This window comes from Pristiophorus japonicus, chromosome 11 (assembly GCF_044704955.1).
Source record: "Pristiophorus japonicus isolate sPriJap1 chromosome 11, sPriJap1.hap1, whole genome shotgun sequence".
In the NCBI taxonomy this organism is placed as follows: Eukaryota; Metazoa; Chordata; class Chondrichthyes; family Pristiophoridae; genus Pristiophorus; species Pristiophorus japonicus.
The window spans coordinates 210768934-210791680 of NC_091987.1; the positions used below are offsets into that span (position 1 = coordinate 210768934).

At 47.1% G+C, this 22747-nt stretch overlaps 1 protein-coding gene across 1 annotated transcript in view; it reads left to right on the top strand.

Moving 5' to 3' along the window:
- The window catches only part of gig2e (grass carp reovirus (GCRV)-induced gene 2e), a 58960-nt gene that overhangs the window by 19142 nt on the left and 17071 nt on the right, over window positions 1–22747 (top strand). Inside the window, exon 4 of the mRNA XM_070892835.1 lies at window positions 4907–5332. Within this exon, the coding sequence (XP_070748936.1) occupies window positions 4907–5332 (426 nt within the window). The remainder of the gene's footprint in view (window positions 1–4906; window positions 5333–22747) is intronic.

Genomic DNA, 22747 nt, shown 5'->3' on the forward strand with positions numbered 1-22747 from the left:
CTCATGGTCTACAGGGCTGTAGTAATACCCGCCCTCCTGTATGGATCTGAGGCATGGACGATGTATAGAAGGCACCTCAAGTCGCTGGAGATATATCACCAACAACGTCTCTGCAAGATCCTGCAAATCCCCTGGGAGGACAGGCGTACCAACATCAGTGTCCTCGACCAGGCTAACATCCCCAGTATTGAAGCACTGACCACACTCGATTAGCTTTGCTGGGAAGGCCACATAGTTCGCATACCAGATATGAGACTCCCTAAGCAAATGCTTTATGCAGAGCTCCTTCATGGTAAACAAGCCAAAGGAGGACAGCGGAAACGTTACAAGGACACCCTCAAAGCCTCGCTGGTAAAGTGCGACATCACCACTGACACCTGGGAGACCCTGGCCGAAGACTGCCCGAGGTGGAATAAGTGCATCCGGGAGGACGTTGAGCTCTTCGAGTCTCAACGCAAAGAGCGTGAAGAGGCCAAGTGCAGGCAGCGGAAGGAGCGCGCAGCAAACCAGCCCCACCCACCCCTTCCCCCGACGAATGTCTGTCCCACCTGTAACAGGGTCTGTGGCTCTCGTATCAGACTGTTCAGCCATCAAAGAACTCACTTTGGGAGTGGAAGCAGGTCTTCCTCGATTCCGAGGGACTGCCTATGATGATGATGATGACTCCCTTATCGTTCAAAAATCTGTCTATCTCCACTTTAAATATATTCAATGTCCCAGCCTCCACTGCTCTCTGGGGCAGAGAATTCCAAAGATTCACGACCCTCTGAGAGAAGAAATTCTTGTTGTGCGGGCTGACAGATGAAGACTGGCCATTTGGGCAAAGTATCTGAGGGATACCATCACCCCTCCTAGCACTGGCACATTGAGGCTATGTGCTGTATCTCTATCGACAAACCCCATTGGCTGACCTGATGCACACTTGCAGCATTTTTCTGGTTTTGTTTCAATATAAAAAGGGTAAAAGTTACATATTTTTGGTTCAATTATTTCTAACTTGGACATCCGATGATGCGGTGAATAGACTCATTTTTAAAGTTTGTTCTTGGGACATGGATAACCAAAGAGAAGGCAGCATTTCACTGCCTACCCCTAGTTGTCCTGAGGGCATTAATCGTCAACCACATCATGTGGTACTGGAGTGACATACAGGCTTGACTTGGTAGGAGTGTCAGATTGCATCCCCTGATCATCATCATCATAGGCAGTCCCTCGGAATCGAGGAAGACTTGCTTCCACTCTAAAAATTAGTCCTTCGGTGGTTGAATAGTCCAATACGAGAACCACAGTCCCTGTCACAGGTGGGACAGATAGTCGTTGAGGGTAAGGGTGGGTGGGATTGGTTTGCCGCATGCTCTTTCCGTTGCCTGCGCTTGATTTCTGCACGCTCTCGGCGATGAGACTCGAGGTGCTCAGCGCCCTCCCGGACGCACTTCCTCCACTTAGGGTGATCTTTGGCCAGGGACTCTCAGATGTCGGTGGGGATGTCGCACTTTATCAGCGAGGCTTTGAGGGTGTCCTTGCAATGTTTCCTCTGCCTACCTTTGGCTCGTTTGCCTTGAAGGAGTTGCAAGTAGAGCGCTTGCTTTGGGAGTCTCGTGTCTGACATACGAACAATGTGGCCTGCCCAGCAGAGCTGATCAAGTGTGGTCAGTGCTTCAATGCTGGGGATGTTGGCCTGGTCGAGGACGCTAACGTTGGTGCATCTGTCCTCCCAGGGGATTTGAAGGATCTTGTGGAGACATCGTTGGTGGTATTTCTCCAGCGACTTGAGGTGTCTACTGCACGTGGTCCATGTCTCTGAGCCATACAGGAGGGCGGGTATTACTACAGCCCTGTAGACCATGAGCTTCGTGGGAGATTTGAGGGCCTGGTCTTTGAACACTCTTTTCCTCAGGCAGCCGAAGGCTGGACTGGTGCACTGGAGGGCATCAATGAACCAGCTGCATTTTTATGGAAATAATATCATAGAATGACACAGCACAGAAGGATGCAATTCAGCCCATCATGCCCAGTTGCCTCTTTGGTGCAGCTACTTAGGGTAGATGTAAAACATCCCATGACCATTATTTGAAGATGAGTATAGGAGGTTTCCTGCTGATTTGGACCAACCTTTATCCCACAAAAAAAGTACTTCATTGGCTGTAAAGCACTTTGGAACGTGCTGAAGTCTTGAAGGCACTATATAAATGCCTCACAGAAACACCATTCCACAGCTCCACTTGTGAGTTGCAAATCATGCCACAGTTCCTCTTGACATTTTCTCCAGTTTATTGGGGATAAGCTAAAAGATCTGGGTAATCTTCGACATCATTCGACCTTTCATCCCAATCTCTGATTGTTTTAGGATTGTAACTAAATTGATCAAATACAATGAAGATTAATGAAAAAACTCAAATGTTGAAAATCGGAAAGACAGAGAATGCTGGCAGCACAGAGCAGATCCATCCCATTCGAAAGATTCGGAGTGGGCGGTGCAGGTGCGGACCATAAAAAATGTAAACCTGCTAATTCACGTTGCTGGGCTTGTTGGTCTCCTAACCTGAGGAAGGACATTCTTGCTATTGAGGGAGTGCAGCGAATGTTCACCAGACTGATTCCCGGGATGGTGGGACTGACCTATCAAGAAATACTGGATCAACTGGGCTTGTATTCACTGGAGTTCAGAAGAATGAGAGGGGACCTCATAGAAACGTTTAAAATTCTGATGGGTTTAGACAGGTTAGATGCAGGAAGAATGTTCCCAATGTTGGGGAAGTCCAGAACCAGGGGACACAGTCTAAGGATAAGGGGTAAGCCATTTAGGACCGAGATGAGAAGGAACTTCTTCACCCAGAGAGTGGTGAACCTGTGGAATTCTCTGCCACAGAAAGTTGTTGAGACCAATTCACTAAATATATTCAAAAAGGAGTTAGATGAAGTCCTTACTACTCGGGGGATCAAGGGGTATGGCGAGAAAGCAGGAAGGGGGTACTGAAGTTGCATGTTCAGCCATGAACTCATTGAATGGCGGTGCAGGCTAGAAGGGCCGAATGGCCTACTCCTGCACCTATTTTCTATGTTTCTATGTTTCTACCTCAATTAGATCACCGTGCAACCATTTAAGGTCAATGCCATCAAAGATATCACGCCCTTTTGCCAAATAGAAACTGAAACGTTGAAAACTTCAGAATAAAAACCAGATGTGTGCTCACCCCACTGCAGAGTTACTTCCTGAGTGCGAGGTGAGTGGATAAAAACTTCCTCCAGTTCATTTCAGTGTGTAATAGTAACGATAATTGGTAAACGAACCAGGGGGGAAATGGGGGTAATTTCTTTTCACGTAGCCAGCTGTTCCGATCTGGGATGCGCTGCCTGAAGGGGTTATTGAAGCAGGTTCAAATTTAACTTTTAAAAGGGAATTGGATATATACTTGAACAGAAATAAATGCAAGGCTGTGGGAAAGGAGCAAGGGGAGTGGGAATAATTGGATTGCTCTTTCAAAGAGCCGGCACGGGCCCAAATGGAACGGATAGATTCCTTCTGTGCTGTACCATTCCGTGAATTTATGATAGTGCTAATGTATAATGTGATGGGTCCCACCTGGGGCATTGTGTGGAGTTCTCATTACTTAGTCAGGATGAAAGAGCACAGAGGTGAGCAACAGAAATAATCCTGCATCTCTGGGATTTAAACTGCGAAGGAAAGTTAAGGGTTTTAGGATGATTTTCTTCGGAAAAGTGACTTTATAATGAGAGGATTGAAGTCTTCAACTTTATGAAATGGATTGATAAAGCTTATTGCTCAGTATGGTGAAGGATCAAATTCACAAATTTAAAATAAGGAAGTTGGAAGGAAGTAACGTTTCGGTGCCACGTTTTCAGACAGAGGACGACAAGAGTTGTGAGATTCTTTATCAGGGTTCATGGTCGTTTCCTCCTCCTAAATCAGATTTGTTATTACAACCTCGCAGCTTGAAACTCAGATTTCCTTTGGAAACGTTGTTGGAGTTATATTTAGATAGAGCATTTTGAAGTTATATTGTGGTGTGGTATCTGCTATAAAATTTTACTTGATATATTTTCTTGTGTTTCCTAAATTTAGCAACAGGATAGGGACGCACAATTGGGTTGTGCAGTCAGTGATGTGTCCCACTTGATGCAATCGACACCAAGTGCAAACTATTGTGAGGCAAACTAGATTTCAATCTTGGCAGAGCTGGAGAATGAAATCTTTACAGTTCAGAGAAGGTTCATGAGGTTGATTCCTGAGATGAAGGGGTTGTCTTATGAAGAAAGGTTGAGCAGGTTGGGCCTGTACTCATTGGAGTTTAGAAAAATGAGAGGTGATCTTGTTGAAACATATCAGATTCTGAGGGGGCTTGACAGAGTAAATATAGAGAGGATGTTTCCCCTCTTGGAGTCATCTAGAACTAGGGGGCATGGTTTCATAATAAAGGGTCGCCCATTTAAAACAGAGATGAGGAGGAATTTCTTCTCTCAGAGGGTCGTGAATCTTTGGAATTCTCTGCTCCAGAGAGCTGTGGAGGCTGGGTCATAGAATATATTTAAGGTGGAGAAAAACAGATTTTTGAATGATAAGGGAGTCAAAGGTCATGGGGAGCAGGCAGGGAAGTGGAGCTGAGTCCATGATCAGATCAGCCATGATCTTATTGAATGGTAGAGCAGGCTCGAGAGGCCAAATGGCCCACTCCTGCTCCTATTTCTTATGTTCTTATAAGGGAGGTATGATCTGATATTGCTAAAGGACTCGGTACAAAATTAAGATGTCTTCTTCTACATTTAATTTTCCTTTCTTTTGTCAAAGGTCAACTTTACAAGTTTAGCTTATTAGCATGGCTAATGCATATGCAAATATGTGGGCTGAAGAGGATGCACCTGGTTATATTGAATCATGTCTTGAAAGCTACATAACACCACAGGATGGCAAGGTCTATGTGATGTACCACGGAACCAGTAAACAAAATGTAAATTCCATTTGCAATCCACGAATTGGTTTCCAACGATCAAAGGATGGTATGCTGGGACCTGGAGTCTATGTCAGTAGGGACTTCCAGAAAGCCAGCAAATATCCACTGTTTCTGGATGAAAACCAGAAGGCTGTGCTTAAATTAAAAGTCAATGTGGGAAGGGTCAAAAAGATAGATCACCAAGGGCACCCACTGCAGAAGACATGGCAAAGGCATGGCTATGACACTGCCTGGTGTCCTCCAGACTGTGGGATGGTACCGAGTGGCCTGGAGGAAGATTGTGTCTGGGATCCCAAAAGAATAAAAGTTGTTGAAGTAATGAACCCATCCCGTTGCTCAAACCCCAGGGGCAACTCTGATTGGTCCTGAGTTAAATAATGATCTCAACAGTGGGGGGGCGGGGGGAGGAAGCTACAAATGATGCTCTCCCTTGGGCTAGGGAGGGATGAAAATCAACCAGGTTCACAATTGGGAAGGTGGGCTTGTGTGGGCGTCAGGGGACAAGAGGATTGAGTTAAATGTGATGCTCCGCAGTCAAATAGCCTGCCAACATCCATTGCAGTAAATGTTTGGAGACTCTGCTCCTGGCATGGAGTCTCGCTCGTCAGAGGCACGGATCGGAGAATTGGGCACTGAGGCAAGCTTGCCCAATTCTCAGTGCCCCTCTCAATCCCCGGAGTGGAGTCTCTAAAAACGCACCCCATTATCGACTGGAAAAATGTCTGTTTTGCCAGAGTACTAAAGGTCGGCCAACACATAGGCAACAGGCCCTCAGGGAGAGTCACTGACTTCAAGAGAGGGGAAGAACCAATTGGGGAGAAAAAATATAGTTGTAGTCAGTAAAAGCATTGCAGGAAAATCAAGGTCCAGTGTTATGTTCTTTGAAATACAATCTGTCAAAGCAATCACTTTGTATCAAGCTGTAACAAGTTTCTGATGATTTGGAAAACCATCTCAGCACTTACTGTTTTGATTAAAACCTGAATAAAATCATTGGCCGTCTTGCAGTTTTTTTCTGTGGTATTCTAATATTTATGGGATGAGATGGGTACTGAGCAGTGAGGATATCGCTGTTGTATGAGATCGAGTAGTGTTCAACAATCTTCCCAACTTATGTGCTCTTCTAACTCTGACCCTCCCCACCCCTGCTCCACTCTGGGTGCCTTCAGCCATCATCCCCTTGCATTGCGGAAATCTCTCATTTATTTCCTCCAACATTGTCCTTCTTTCAAAAGCCTCTTCAAAGCGTATCTTTTTGACCTCTCCTCAGTTATCTCCTGTAACTATCCTCCCAATTCCTGCTGCTTACATAAAAACATAAGAACACAAGAATTAGGTGCAGCAGTAGGCCATTTGGTCCCCCTAGCCTGGTCCGCCATTCAGTAAGATCATGGCTGAACTTCTACCTCAACTCCACTTTCCTGCACTATCCCTTGATTTTCTTAGGATCCAAAAAATATACTCAACGACGGAACCTCCACAGTTCTATGGGGTAGAGAATTACAAGGATTCACCACCCTCTGAGTGAAAATAATTCTCCTCATCTCAGTCCTAAATAGGCGACCCCTTATTCTGAGATGGACCCTGGTTCTAGACTCCCCAGCTCAGAAAAACATCCCCCATGCATCTATCCTGTAAGAATTTTGTATGTTTCAATGAGATCATCTCTCATTTTTCTAAAGTCTAGAGAATATAGGCCTAGTCTACTCAATCCCTCCTCATAGGACAATCCCCCCATCCCAGGAATCAGCCTGGTGAACCTTTGTTGCACTCCCCCTATGGCAAGTCTATCCTTCCTTAGGTAAGGAGACCAAAATTGTACACAGTACTCCAGGTGCGGTCTCACCAGGGCCCTATATAGTTGTAGTAAGACATCTTTACTCTTATCCGATCCCTTTCCTCTTATGATGCACTTTGGACATTCACGATGTTGAAAGAGCTCAATAAGTGCCAACAGTGAAAGGAATTCTCCACCCTAGTTGCAACAACCCTGTCATCAATCCAATTGGAGCTTGAGGGGTGATCTGATCCTTGTGTTTAAAATCTTCAAAAGATTTGACAGGGTAGATACGGGGAAACTATTTCCTCTGGGGTGGGGGCAATTAAGAACAAGGGGACATAATCGGAGCTAAGCCATTCAGGAATGAAGTCAGGAAGCACTTTTCCACACAAAGGGTTGCACAAATTTGTCATTCTCTCCCCAGAAAGCAATGAATGATGGGACAATTGGAGCTTTCAAGACTGAGGTAGATTGTTGTTCGGTGAGAAAATGAAGTTGAGGTGCAGATCAGCCATGGTCTAATGAAATGGCAGAGCAGGCCTGAGGGACTGAATGAGCCTACTCCTGTTTCTAATTTTACTCTTTTTTTAAAATTTCAAAATATATTTTATTCATATAAAAATTTGCACAATACATTCGAAAGCAGTTCAGTACATTTGGATATGGTCAGCAATTCCATACATTACATTTGGATGCTGATCGCAGTTCCGTTCAATACATTTCTTTACTTTACATTTCAAGGTACAATTCATACAATCCAGGATACATTGTGGTATGTTCATCAAGTTACATTACATGTGTCACCATACGGTACACAGTGAGGGTACAGTTACATTTCTTTCCAACATGCATTACGCAACAGAACTTGCATTATACATGGCACTACATAGGTGTTTGCAGATCATGGTGCTCTATGTATACAAAAGGTTTACCATTGCAGCACGAGGGGAGTTTTATACTGATTCCAGCCCCCTGGGTTTACTGTGGCAGAAGGGCTTTAAACTGTGGCCCTTCCCCACCGTGCCTTTGCGGCGACTGCACCAATTCTAAGTGCGTCCCTCAGCACGTAATCCTGGATCTTGGATTGCGCCAGTCTGCAACACGCAGACGTGGACATCTCCTTGCTCTGGAGAACCAGCAAGTTTCGGCAAGACCAAAGAGAGTCTTTGACCGAGTTGATGGCCCTCCAGCAGCAGGTGATGTCTGTCTCGGTGTGTGTCCCTGGGAACAGCCTGTAGAGCACAGAGTCCTGTGTTACGGAGCTGCTCGGGATGAACCTCGACAGCAACCATTGCATCTCTTTCTAAACCTGCTTTGCGAAGGCGCAATCTTGAAGGAGATGGGTGACAGTCTCGCCCGCCCCGCAGCCGACTCGGGGGCACCGTGCCGTGTTGCTGAGACGCTGGCTGTGCATGAACGCTCTGACGGGTAGGGCCCTCCTCACCGCCAACCAAGCTACATCTTGGTGCTTGTGTGAAAGCTCTGGCGATGAGACGTTCTGCCAAACGAGTTCGACAGTCCGCTCAGGGAACCACCCGACAGGGTCCACCCTTCTCCTTCCTTCGTAGGGCAGCCAGGACCTTACGTGCTGACCACTGTTTTATGGCTTTGTGGTCAAAGGGGTTTTTTGTGAAAAACTTTTCCACGAAGGACAGGTGGGCAGGCATGGTTCAGCTGGTGGGGCCGTTTGGCGGCAATCCCATCCTTTGCAACACCGGGGACAGGTAGAACCTCAGCACGTAGTGACACTTGGTGTTTGCGTACCGGGGGTCTGTGCACAGCTTGATGCAGCTGCACACAAAGGTGGCCATCAGGATGAGGGCCACGTTCAGAACATCCTTTCCTCCAGTGTCCAGAGATTTGTACATTGTGTCTCTGCGGACACGGTCCATTTTGGACCTCCAGACAAAGTGCAAGACGGCCCGGGTGACTGCCGCGGCACAGGAGTGAGAGATGGGCCAGACCTGTGCCACGTGCAGCAACCCCGAGAGCACCTCACTCCTGATGACCAGGTTCTTTCCTGCCATGGAAAGGAAGCGCAGTTTCCACCATCCCAGTTTTTGCTTCACTTTGGCGATACGCTCTTCCTAGTTTTTGGCGCATGCCCCGTCCGCTCTGAACCATATTCCCAACACCTTCAGGAAATATGGCTTAACGGTGAAGGGAATAAAGGATCGGTCATCCCAGTTGTCAAAGAGCATGGCCTCGCTTTTGCTGCGATTGACCTTCGCTCCTGAGGCCAGTTCAAACTGGTCGCAGATTGTGGGCAATCTGCGGACCGACTGCGGATCCGAGCAAAAGACAGCGACGTCGTCCATGTACCGGGTGGTCTTGACCTGAGCACCTCCCCTGCCTGGGATCGTCACCCCTCTAATGCCCGCATCCTTCCTGGTGGACCTGGCAAAGGGCTCGATACAACACACATCTTCAGTGACAGAGAAAAACTGGGCGGGGTGTAAAAGAGGCTGCCATTTTTGCACCATTGCACAAGGCAACCATTTGAAGTCAATGATGCCAGAGATATCACGCCCGTCTTTGCAAATGCAAACTGACACGTTGAAAACTTCAGAATAAAAACCAGGTGTACGCTCCCCCCACTGCAGAGTTACTTCCCGAGTGACAGGTAAGTGGAGAAAAACTTCCTCCAGTTCATTTCAGTGTGTAATAGTGACGATAATTGGTAAACGAACTAGGGGGGAAATGGGGGGAATTTCTTTTAACGTAGCCAGCTGTTCCGATCTGGGATGTGTTGCCTGAAGGAGTTATGGAAGCACGTTTAATTGTAACTTTTAAAAGCGAATTGGATCAATATTTGAACAGAAAAAGCTGCAAGGCTATGAGGAAGGAGCAAGGGGAGTCGGAATAATTGGATTGCTCTTTCAAAGAGCCGGCACGGGCCCAAATGCAAGGAATCGGTTCCTTCTGCGCTGCGTTATTCCATGAATTTATGACAGAGCTTTTGTATAATGTGATGGGTCCCATCTGAGGCATTGTGTGGAATTTTGCTTACTTAGTCGGGATGAAAGAGCACAGAGGTGAGCAACAGAAATAACCCTGTCTCTCTGGGATTTAAACTGTTCGGAATAGTTAAAGATTGGAAATTCAGTCGCGCCTCATTTGCGGCATTAATCCAGGCGGAGCGGTACTTTTAGCGCCTTGAAAAAGTTTGCGCCTCCCACCCATAAATTCGTCAGTATCGGTCAAGGAACTGACAGGGGCGATAAATCAGCCGTTGCACACCAGAGCGGCGGGGGGGTGGGAGGGGGGGTGGGCGACGATTAAGAAAGTTTGGTTGATAAATTAGGCGGACCCATTGCGCATGCGCAGAACTCTGAATCCGATCCCGGGAAAAGCACCCATTAAAGTTTGCAGATGACACTAAACTGGATGGCGGTGTGAGCTGTGAGGAGGACGCTAGGAGGCTGCAGGGTGACTTGGACAGGTTAGGGGAGTGGGCAAATGCATGGCAGATGCAGTATAATGTGGGTGAATGTGAGGTTATCCACTTTGGGGGCAAAAACACGAAGACAGAATATTATCTGAATGGCGGCAGATTAGGAAAAGGGGAGGTGCAACGAGATCTGGGTGTCATGGTTCATCAGTCATTGAAAGTTGGCATACAGGTACAGCAGGCGGTAAAGAAAACAAATGGTATGTTGGCCTTCATAGCTAGGGGATTTGAATATAGGAGCAGGGAGGTCTTACTGCAGTTGTACAGGGCCTTAGGGAGGCCTCAGCTGGAATATTGTGTTCAGTTTTGGTCTCCTAGTCTGAGGCAGGATGTTCTTGCTATTGAGGGAGTGCAACGAAGGTACAACAGACTGATTGCTGGGCTGTCATATGAGGAGAGACTGGATCAACTGGGCCTTTATTCACTGGCGTTTAGAAGGATGAGAGGAGACTTCATAGAAACATTAGATTCTGACGGGACTGGACAGGTTAGATGCGGGAAGAATGTTCTCGATGTTGGGGAAGTCCAGAACCAGGGGACATAGTCTTAGGATAAGGGTAGGCCATTTAGGACTGAGATGAGGAAAAACTTCTTCACTCAGAGAGTTGTTGACCTGTGGAATTGCCTGCCGCAGAGAGTTGTTGATGCCAGTTCATTGGATATATTTAAGAGGGAGTTGGATATGGCCCTTACGGCTAAAGAGATCAAGGGGTATGGAGAGAAAGCAGGAATGGGGTACTGAAGGAATGATCAGCCATGATCTTATTGAATAGCGGTGCAGGCTCGAAGGGCCGAATGGCCTACTCCTGCACCTATTTTCTATGTTTCTATGTTTCTGTCACAGTCGACCACGAAACCAAACTCATCATCCCCAGCAGCCTGGCAAGGCCGGCTGCCCAACAGCCCAATGAAGGACTGACCAACCCACCCACACCCACATTTGTACCGAGACGATCGACAAGGGAGCGCAAAGCCCCAGATCGTCTCACCTTGTAAATAAGTGTACTGTTGACTTCACGGGGGAGTGATGTTATGTATTTAGCCCCTTGTAACCTGCATCACACATGACCTGTTGGAGTCCCAAGGGAATCCCAGCATGCCTTGGGAGCATAGTATATAAGCAGGCCACCCACGAGGTACCTGCACTCTGGAACCTTAATAAAGGAGCTCAGGTCACACTTGCTCATTACCCACAGTACTCAGTATCAGCATTTATTAGGAGTGTAACCGGGACTGTGGCATGATTTGCAACCCAAGAGTGGAGCTGTGGAATGGTGTATCTGTGAGGCATTTATATAGCGTCTTTAAGACCTCAGGAGGTCCCAAAGCATTTTACAGCCAATGAAATGCTTTTTTGAAGTGTAGTCATGGTTGAAATGTAGTGGAACGCATTGGACAATCCGCACAGCAAGCTCCCACAGACATTTGAGGAAATAAATTGCCAAATTGGGGCGGGAGCGCGGGGGGAACATTGGCCTTGGGCAATGGTGCAATAATGGCAGCCTCTTTTACACCCCGCCTCGCTTTCTCTGTCACTGAGGACGATAGAAAATTAACTCGGGCGTTGGCCAACTCCAGCTTCCGATGCACAATCGCTCTTTTTGTGCTGCCGCCCAGGGCGGGTTTCTCCTCCCCTCTGTTTGTTGCGTGTTGATTGAGGGATAAAGGTTGGTCCGACCAGCAGGAAATCTCCCCTGCTCACCTTCAAATAGTGGGCATGGGATGTTTTACATCCACCCGAGAGGTGGGATTTATGGGCACAAGTCACTAAAAGCTAGATCACAGGGTACACAAAGTAATCAAAGAGGCTAATGGAATGCTGGCCTTTATCTCAAGGGGATTGGAACCCAAAAGTGAGGCTTAGATGCTTTAGTTGTACAGAGTCCCGGTCAGCCCCATAGCAAGTACCGCATTAAGCTTTGAGCACCAAACCTCGGGAAAGATATAATGGCCTTAGAGGGGGTACAGCATAGATTCGCCAGAGTGATACCAGGGCTTAAAGGCTTAAGTTAGTTGGACAAGTTGTGTAAACATGTCTTATATTCCCTTGTGTTTAGAAGGTTGAGGGGTGAGTTAATTGAGGTAACAGAGTAAAATTAGAAACAGGAGTAGGCTCATTCAGTCCCTCAGGCCTGCTCTGCCATTTCATTAGACTGTGGCTGATCTGCACCTCAACTTCATTTTCTCACCTAACAACAATCTACCTCAGTCTTGAAAGCTCCAATTGTCCCATCATTCATTGCTTTCTGGGGAGAGAATGAAAAATTTGTGCAACCATTTGTGTGGAAAAGTGCTTCATGACTTCATTCCTGAATGGCTTAGCTCCGATTATGTCCCCTTGTTCTTAATTGCCCCCACCCCAGAGGAAATAGTTTCCCTGTATCTACCCTGTCAAATCTTTTGAAGATTTTAAACACAAGGATCAGATCACCCCTCAAGCTCCAATTGGATTGATGCCAGGATTGTTGCAACTAGGGTGGAGAATTCCTTTCACTGTTGGCACTTATTGAGCTCTTTCAACATCGTGAATGTCCGAAGTACATCATAAGAGGAAAGGGATCAGATAAGAGTAAAGATGTCTTACTACAACTATATAGGCCCCTGGTGAGACCGCACCTGGAGTACTGTGTACAGTTTTGGTCTCCTTAACTAAGGAAGGATATATTTGCCATAGAGGGAGTGCAACAAAGGTTCACCAGACTGATTCCTGGGATGGGGGGATTGTCCTATGAGGAAAGATTGAGAGGACTAGGCCTATATTCTCTAGAGTTTTGAAAAATGAGAGGTGATCTCATTGAAATATGCAAAATTCTTTCAGAGCTTGACAGGATAAAGGCAGGGAGGATGTTTTTTCCATGCTAGGGAGTCTCGAACCAGGGGTCACAGTCTCAGAATAAGGGGTTGGCCATTTTGGACAGAGATGAGGAGAATTATTTTCACTCAGAGGGTGGTGAATCTTTGGAATTCTCTGCCCCAGAGGACTGTGGAGGCTCAGTCTTTGAGTATATTCAAAACAGAGATCAATAGATTTTTGGATATTAAGAGATTAAGGGATATGGGGATAGTACAGGTAAGTGGAGTTGAGGTAGAATTTCAGCCATGATCTTAGTGAATGGCAGACCAGGCTAGGGGGCCCCAAATGGTCTACTCCTGCTCCTATGTCTTATGTTCTTACGTAAGCAGCAGGAATTGGGAGGATAGTTTCAGGCGATGACTGAGGAGAGGTCAAAAAGATATGTTTTGAAGAGGCTTTTGGAAAAAAAAACAAAGTTGGAGAAACTTAATGAAACAAAAGCTCTGTCATAAATTCATGGAATAACGCAGCGCAGAAAGAACCAATTCGTTGCATTTGGGCCCGTGCCGGCTCTTTGAAAGAGCAATCCAATTATTCCCACTCCCCTTGCTCCTTCCTCATAGCCTTGCATCTTTTTCTGTTCAAGTATATATCCAATTCGCTTTTAAAAGTTACAATTAAACGTGCTTCCATAACCCCTTCAGGCAACACATCCCAGATCGGAACAGCTGGCTACGTGAAAAGAAATTGCCCTCATTTCCTCCCTGGTTCGTTTACCAATTATCGTCACTATTACACACTGAAATGAACTGGAGGAAGTTTTTCTCCACTCATCTGTCACTCGGGAAGTAACTCTGCAGTGGGGGGAGCGTACACCTGGTTTTTATTCTGAAGTTTTCAACGTGTCAGTTTGCATTTGCAAAGACGGGCGTGATATCTCTGGCATCATTGACTTCAAATGGTTGCCTTGTGCAATGGTGCAAAAATGGCAGCCTCTTTTACACCCCGCCCAGTTTTCTCTGTCACTGAAGATAATAGAAAATGAACTCGGGTGTTGGCCAACTCCAGCCGCCGATTCACAATTGCTCTTTTTGTGCTGCCACCCAGGGCGGGTTTCTCCTCCCCTCTGTTTGTTGCGTGTTGATTGAGGGATAAAGGTTGGTCCGACCAGCAGGAAATCTCCCCTGCTCACCTTCAAATAGTGGGCATGGGATGTTTTACATCCACCCGAGAGGTGGGATTTATGGGCACAAGTCACTAAAAGCTAGATCACAGGGTACACAAAGTAATCAAAGAGGCTAATGGAATGCTGGCCTTTATCTCAAGGGGATTGGAACCCAAAAGTGAGGCTTTGATGCTTCAGTTGTACAGAGCCCCAGTCAGACCCCATCAGGCATACCGCGTTAACCTTTGAGCACCAAACCTCGGGAAAGATATAATGGCCTTTGAAGGGATACAGCATAGATTCACCAGAGTGATACCAGGGCTGAAAGGCTTAAGTTATTCGGACAAGTTGTATAAACATGTCTTATGTTTAGAAGGTTGAGGGGTGAGTTAATTGAGGAAACAGAGTAAAAGGCACTCCCTGCTGGCTCTCGGCCTTTTGGCTAAGATCAAGTGTTGATTGGGCATTCATATGCTAATTGACCAATTGTAGAAACTCGTCTTTCCAGTTTGGCTGGGTCTGGGCTTTTGGCTCGGGCCAAGCACCAATTGGGGAGAAGAGGATAATCTGCATGTCGACCAACCATTGGGCGGGCCCGGAGGCCCGCCAAGGTGCCGGACTGGCACCAAGAAAGATTGAAGGCTTCGGCCAAAACACAAGCCGAAAGGAGGAATCTGCAACCCGGATGGCGGCCAACCAAGCGGCGAACCAGGGCGTCCGAAACACCATCCGAGTGACGGTAAAGAAAGTGGAAGGACAGACAACGATCAACCGGGACCTCTTCGTGAAGAAAATCCTGCTTAGACCATGTGGCATGAAAGTCGCTGATGTCTTCGCCTTGCAGGACCTTCCGAAAAGAGGTTACTTTGATGTAACCTTCAGAACCGTCACCCTATGCCTGAAGTTCCTGAAGGGTTTGAAGGAGGTGAGTGAACCACTGCGGTCAGTGCTGACTTGGGAACCACTGTTAACCCTCCCGTCGCAGAGAAGACGCACTATCACAGTGCAGATGTATAACCCCCACATCCCGGTCATTGATGTGCTGACATTCCTCGCCAGGTATGTCGATGGGGCAGGAAACAGCAGCGACCTGAAGACTTGCACGGGATTTGGACCAGCAAGCGCCAGATCCAGGTCACCATGAAAGTGGACGCCAGCGGAACCATCCTGCACCCCCCACTCCAGCTTCGCCATCGGAGGAAGTCGGGGCTACATGGTGTACGCTGGCCAACCGAATGTGTGCCGGACCTGCGGGAAGGCAGACCATGTGGCGGCAAGCTGCACAACAGTCATCAGTTTCTATTACTCATCACCCAGTCTAGGATGGCCAGCTCCCGGGTTGGTTCTTCAACATATTGGTCTAGAAAACTATCCCTAATACACTCCAGGAAATCCTCCTCCATCGCATTGCTACCAGTTTGGTTAGCCCAATCAATATGTAGATTAAAGTCACCCATGATAACTGCTTAACCTTTATTGCATGCATCCGTTATTTCTTGTTTGATGCTGTCCCCAACCTTACTACTACTGTTTGGTGGTCTGTGCACAACTCCCACTAGCGTTTTCTGCCCCTTTGGTATTCCGCAGCTCCACCCATACCGATTCCACATCATCCAGGCTAATGTCCTTTCTTACTATTGCATCAATTTCCTCTTTAACCAGCAATGCCACCCTGTCTCCTTTTCCTTTCTGTCTATCCTTGCTGAATGTTGAATACCCCTGGATGTTGAGTTCCCAGCCTTGGTCACCCTGGAGCCATGTCAGTTGCCACTTGTGTGTGTGTTGGAAGGTTAAAGTTGGTGATGTCCTCTTCAGGTTGTTCGTAGCTGTTGGTGAACCGCTGTTGATTTAGTCCAAGTGTTTTCTGTGAGTTTTTCCATGGGTCAGTTTGACCTGAAATAGCCTACTCCCCTCTTTGGGTGTGACCATGCCAGCGAGCCATTTGGGACCATGTCTATAATTGAGCAAAAACACGGGATCATTGATCTCAATAGTGTGTGACAAATTTGCGCGGTCATGGTACACACTTTGTTGATGCCGCTTGTCCTCCATGTGATCATGTAGATCAGGGTGGACCAGAGAGAGCCTTGTTTTAAGCGCCCTTTTCATGAGCAGCTCAGCGGGGGGAATCCTGGTGAGTGAGTGGGGTCTGGTGCGGTAGCTGAGCAGTACTCGGGACAACCAGGTCTGCAGGGAGCCTTCCGACATGCGTTTCAAGCTTTGCTTGACGGTTTGAACTGCTTGTTCTGCCTGGCCGTTGGATGCGGGCTTGAACGGGGCAGATGTGATATGTTTGATCCTGTTGCGGGTCATGAATTCTTTGAATTCAGCACTGGTGAAGCGTGGCCCATTGTCGCTGACTCGGACATCAGGCAGTTCCTCGAAGCGAGGATAACTTGCTTCCACACCAAAAAGGAATGAGTTCACAGGTGTTTCAATCAAGGACCGAATACTTCAGATCCCGGACGACGTCTTGAAGGGTGGAAGATGTCTGTGTGTGGATTTTTTTTTAAACGTGCGGTGGCCGTTGCACATCATCCACCACACGGGCTTGACAGAGCTAGGTTTTGGTCCAGTGGCAAGGGTTACCCAAGATGACTGGAAATCAGCTCTGCTGCACAGACCTAGCACGCACACATATCGCAGTGTGGGCTGGCCATGCTGACCCTGGGCCCTCGCCTCTTCTGGGCCCCAAACTCACTCTTCTCCTGGGCCCCGGTCACTTACCTCTACAAACTCTTGCCGCTCCTTCACCCCTCCTGCTGCACCTGCCCGCACTGCACCGGGCTTCGCAGCTATCGCCCTCCTGCAGCAGCACGCGCTGCTCCCTCAGTGGTATGCCGCCTCTCCCTCCAATGGCCCCGGCCTGCTGATGGTCTTGCAGGCCGGGACCATGCCGATTTCCTCTGGCAGGTGTTATAGGGACACTGCAATTGACTTTAACTTCTCTCGGCTAGGCAATTAGTGGCTGGGGGTGAGAGAGAGGAAATCAGCTATTCTGCTCTTGATCATATCCATTGACCCTTACTGGAAGGCATGCTTGGGTATGAACATCTGATGAACCAGGATCAGACTTGGCTGTGATGATTTTAGAACCAGTTAACGCTCTCTGGGCTCTAACAATATCATGGGGCCTTTGGATGAAGTACCAAAGTACTTTGATGGAATCATAGTCCAACCAAAGACTGTACCTGCTGGAGAGGAAGAAAGAAAATTATTTGGTGGAGGGGGTGCGGGAATGAATAAAATTGTACTTTGAGACCGGCAGAATATTACACACATTTTCGAATGCAAGAACCGTTGATTTATAATTGCAGATTACATTTCACAAACACATTTAAATGGGTCAATTTTGAATCAATGTATCCATGGGGTAATTTACAAATACAAAAGTATATATTTTTTTTTAAAGTTAGCAAGCTCAAAATGAACAACTAATGAGCTTCAAAGTAGTGTCCATCCATCATATTATCCTGTATACATTCTGCAATCATCAATATAGTTAAATATTTAGTGTTAACACCCAGTCTATGGAAGCAAACATTAAATGGGGTTGAGGAACAAACATATGCAAGTTACCATATGCTGATCCAGCAGCCAGTCAAAAGAAACAATGGTGGCAACAGCATTTGTGTTAAATACATTACCAGGAGGGTTACAGGAGTATGCTTAAATATCTAAAAATCAAACAGTTTAATTACCAAACAAGATTTTTAATTATCTTTAATTAAAGGACAAAATATCTTTTACACTTTGGTGGAATCTAATTTATAGAATTTACATTTATCTAATTTGTGTTAATAGTTAAATTTTTTTAGTACCTATCTCATTATAGCTCTCTTCGGAGTTGGTTATGGTACATGAGTTGTATAATACTCAATCTTTTGCACCTTATAAAAAGACATCTACAGTAACAAGACTCATGACTGCTGACAACGCTCTTAAACATCAACAAACTTAATGATTCAAATTTAAGAAAATGTATGATAGACAGGATGAAAAATAAATCAATTAATTCAGTGTGTAATTATGTCGCTGACTAGTGCATCAGGCAAGCCGTGCGTGGCAAACATGGCTCGTAGACTTTCAATGGTGGCCGTGGATGTGCTTACAGACATTATTGCACATTCAATCCACTTTGAGTAAGCGTCCACGACAACCAAAAACATTTTGCCTAGGAATGGGCCCGCATAGTCTACATGGATCCTCGACCATGGTTTGGATCGCCAGGACCACAAACTTAGCAGTGCCTCTCTGGGTGCATTGCTCAACTGAGAGCAAATGTTGCAGTGGTGCACACATGACTTCAAATCTGAATCGATGCCAGGCCACCACACGTGGGACATGGCTATGGCTTTCATCATTACGATGTCTGGGTGAGTGTTGTGCAGTTCGCAAATGAATGTGTCTCTGCCTTTCTTGGGCAAGACTACACGATTGCCCCACAAAATACTTTGGTTCTGTCTTCACGAAGGAAGACACAAATAACCTTCCGGAAATACTAGGGGACCGAGGGTCCAATGAGAAAGAGGAACTGAAGGAAATCCTGATTAGTCAGGAAATTGTGTTCGGGAAATTGATGGGATTGAAGGCCGATAAATCCCCAGGGCCTGATAGTCTGCATCCCAGAGTACTTAAGGAAGTGGCCCTAGAAATAGTGGATACATTGGTGATTATTTTCCAGCAGACTATCGACTCTGGATCAGTTCCTATGGACTGGAGGGTAGCTAATGTAACACCACTTTTTAAGAAAGGAGGGAGAGAGAAAACGGGGAATTATAGACCAGTTAGCCTGACACCAGTAGCGGGGAAAATGTTGGAATCAATTATTAAAGATGGAATAGCAGCGCATTTGGAAAGCAGTGACAGGATCGCTCCAAGTCAGCATGGATTTATGAAAGGAAAATCATGCTTGACAAACCTAGGATTTTTTGAGGATGTAACTAGTAGAGTGGACAGGGGAGAACAGTGCATGTGGTGTATTTGGACCTTTAAAAGGCTTTTCACAAGGTCCCACACAAGAGATTGGTGTGCAAAATTAAAGCACATTATTGGGGGTAATGTATTGAGGTGGATAGAGAACTGGTTGGCAGACAGGAAGCAGAGAGTCGGGATAAACGGGTCCTTTTCAGAATGGTAGGCAGTGACTACTGGGGTGCCGCAGGGCTCAGTGCTGGGACCCCAGCTATTTACAATATACATCAATGATTTAAATGAAGGCATTGAGTGTAATATCTCCAAGTTTGCAGATGACACTAAGCTGGGTGGCGGTGTGAGCTGTGAGGAGGATACTAAGAGGCCGCAGGGTGACTTGGACAGGTTAGGTGAGTGGGCAAACACGTGGCAGATGCAGTATAATGTAGATAAATGTGAGTTTATCCACTTTTGTGGCAAAAACATGAAGGCAGAATATTATCTGAATGGCGGCAGATTAGGAAAAGGGGAGGTGCAACGAGACCTGGGTGTCATGGTACCTCTGTCATTAAAAGGTACAGCAGGTGGTGAAGAAGGCAAATAGCATGTTGGCCTTCATAGCTAGGGGATTTGAGTATAGGAGCAAGGAAGTCTTACTGCAGTTGTACAGGGTCTTGGTGAGGCCTCACCTGGAATATTGTGTTCAGTTTTGATCTCCTAATCTGAGGAAGGATGTTCTTGCTATTGAGGGAGTGCAGCGAAGGTTCACCAGAATGATTCCCGGGATGGCTGGACTGACATATGAGGAGAGACTGGATCAACTGGGCTTGTATTCACTGGAGTTTAGAAGGATGAGAGGGGATCTCATAGAAACATATAAAATTCTGACAGGATTGGACAGGTTAGATGCAGGAAGAATGTTTCCGATGTTGGGGAAGTCCAGAACTGGGGGTCACAGTCTAAGGATAAGGGGTAAGCCATTTAGGACCGAGATGAGGAGAAACTTCTTCACTCAGAGTTGTTAACCTGTGAAATTCCCTACCGCAGAGAGTTGTTGCTGCCAGTTCGTTGGATATATTCAAGAGGGAGTTAGATATGGCCCTGACGGCTAAAGGGATCCAGGGACATGGAGAGAAAGCAGGAAAGGCGTATTGAGGTGATGATCAGCCGCGATCTTATTGAATGGTGGTGCAGGCTCAAAGGGCCAAATGGCCTACTCCTGCACCTATTTTCTATGTTTCTATGTTGCTATGTTAAGACAGTCCGCCTGCAGGGACAGCTCATCTTTGCGTCTGTGGAACGGCTTAAATCACTTCCTGCATCTCCACTGGTGCACTGGACCAGCTCCCATGGAGGACACAGTTTTTTTTTTACCAGGGACAGTAAAGGATCCTGGCTGGTCCAGGTCCGGATCTGGCGGGCCGTAATGGGGCACTTCTCGTTCTCAAATGTCTCCATGACCACGAGCAAGTCCGCTGGCTGTGCCATTTCCACTTCGAGCGTTTCAACCTGAGCCCCACGCGATCCAACCGACTAAGAACCTCCTCCAGGTTCTTCAAGTGCTCCATGGGCAATGGTAGCCGACTGAGAGCATCTGCGCAGTTCTCTGTGCCCGGTCTGTGGCAAATTACATAGTTGTATGCCGTGAGCGCCCATCTTTGGATGCGGGCAGAGGCATTGGTATTAATCCCTTTGCTCTCCGAGAATAGCGATATGAGCGGCTTGTGGTCAGTTTCAAGCTCGAACTTGAGGCCAAATAAGTACTGGTGCATTTTTTTTACCGTACGCCAGAGCCTCTTTTTCAATCATGCTGTAGGCTCTTTCAGTCTTGGACAAACTTCTAGATGCATATGCAACTGGTTGCAAAATTTCCGATTCATTAGCCTGTTGTAACACATACCCGATCCCGTAAGACGACGCATCGCATGCTAACACCGCTCGTTTACATGGGTTATACAGAACAAGCAGTTTGTTAGAACACAATAAGTTTCTGGCTTTCTTAAAGGCAACCTCTTGTGAATTCCCCCATACCCAGTCATAGCGCATGTAGGGGTTCTAGCAGGTAGGTGTTTAACCCAGGTAGGAAATTACCGAGTCCCAGGAACGACCGCAGCTCCATCACGTTCTGTGGTAGCAGCGCATTCTTGATGGTCTCCGTCTTGGCGTCGGTGGGTCTGGTGCCGTCTGCTACGATTATCCTTCCTGAGAATTCGACATCTTGTGCCAGGAAAACACACTTCGAGCGTTTCAACCTGAGCCCCACGCGATCCAACTGACTAAGAACCTCCTCCAGGTTCTTCAAGTGCTCCATGGTGTCCTGACCTGTAACCAATATGACGTCCTGGAAGAACACTGTGCAAGGAACCGACTTTAGCAGGCTCTCCATGTTCCGCTGGAAGATCGCTGCGGCCGACCGAATCCCGAATTGGCACTGGTTGTAGAAAAACAGATCTGTGTGAGTGTTGATGCAGGTGAGGTCTTTCGAAGATTCCTCCAGCTCCTGCGTCATGTAGGCCGAGGTCAGGTCCAGCTTGGTGAACGTCTTCCCTCCAGCCAGGGTCACAAATAGGTCGTCTGCCTTGGGTAGTGGGTACTGGTCCTGCCGCGAAAAACGGTTAATTGTTACTTTATAGTCGCCGCAAATTCTAACCGTACCATCCTCCTTGAGTACCGGAACAATCGGACTGGCCCAGTCGTTGAATTCCACCGGTGCGATGATGCCTTCGCATTGCAGCCTGTCCAGCTCAATTTCCACTTTTTCACGCATCATGTATGGTACCGCCCGAGCCTTGTGGTGAATGGGTCACGTACCGGGAACCAAATGGATCAGCACTTTCGCCCCCGAGAAGCTTCCAATGCCTGGTTCGAATAATGAAGGGAACTTGCTGGGTACATACGGTGTCGTCGACGGACAAAAGCGCTCGGATGTCATCCCAGTTCCGGCGGATTTTCCCCAGCCAGCTTCTGTCCAACACCGTGGGACCATCCCCCGGCACAATCCACAGCGGGAGTTCGTGTACTGCTTCGTCATAGGAGACTTTGACTTCAGCACGACCAATTACGGGGATTAGTTCCTTTGTGTAAGTCCTTAATTTGGTGTGAATGGGGCTGAGCTTGGGCCTGTGTGCCTTCTTTCCCCACAGCCTGTCAAAGGTCGTTTTACTCATTATGGACTGACTTGCCCCCGTGTCCAGCTCCATAGAAACTGGAATACCGTTCAGTTGAACTTTCAACATTATTGCTGGGCACTTCGTCGTGAACTTGTGTACCCTGTACACCTCTGCCTCCTCCGTACAAGTTTCCAATTCCGTCGGATCCACTGTGGATCGATCTTCCTTTGCAACGTGCTGGTTTGCAGGGTTTGCAGGGTTTGCAGCTCGCCTGCACATTCGTTGGAGGTGTCCCATTGTTCTGCAACCATTGCAGGCATAGTGCTTAAAGCGGCATTGATGGAGCCAATGATCACCTCCGCACGCCAACAGTGTGTTAACTGCCTCACATTAACAGATGATGGCGGACGCTGGGTCAACTGAGGTCGGGCCACAGCAGCCATCGTGTACATTCTGCCCTGTACTTTTCTGCTCGAAACCGACATTACTTTATGCACAGTACTGGCCGAAACTTCTTTGTTCTGCGAAATCTGATTGGTCCTATCGCTGGTGGTCATAAATGT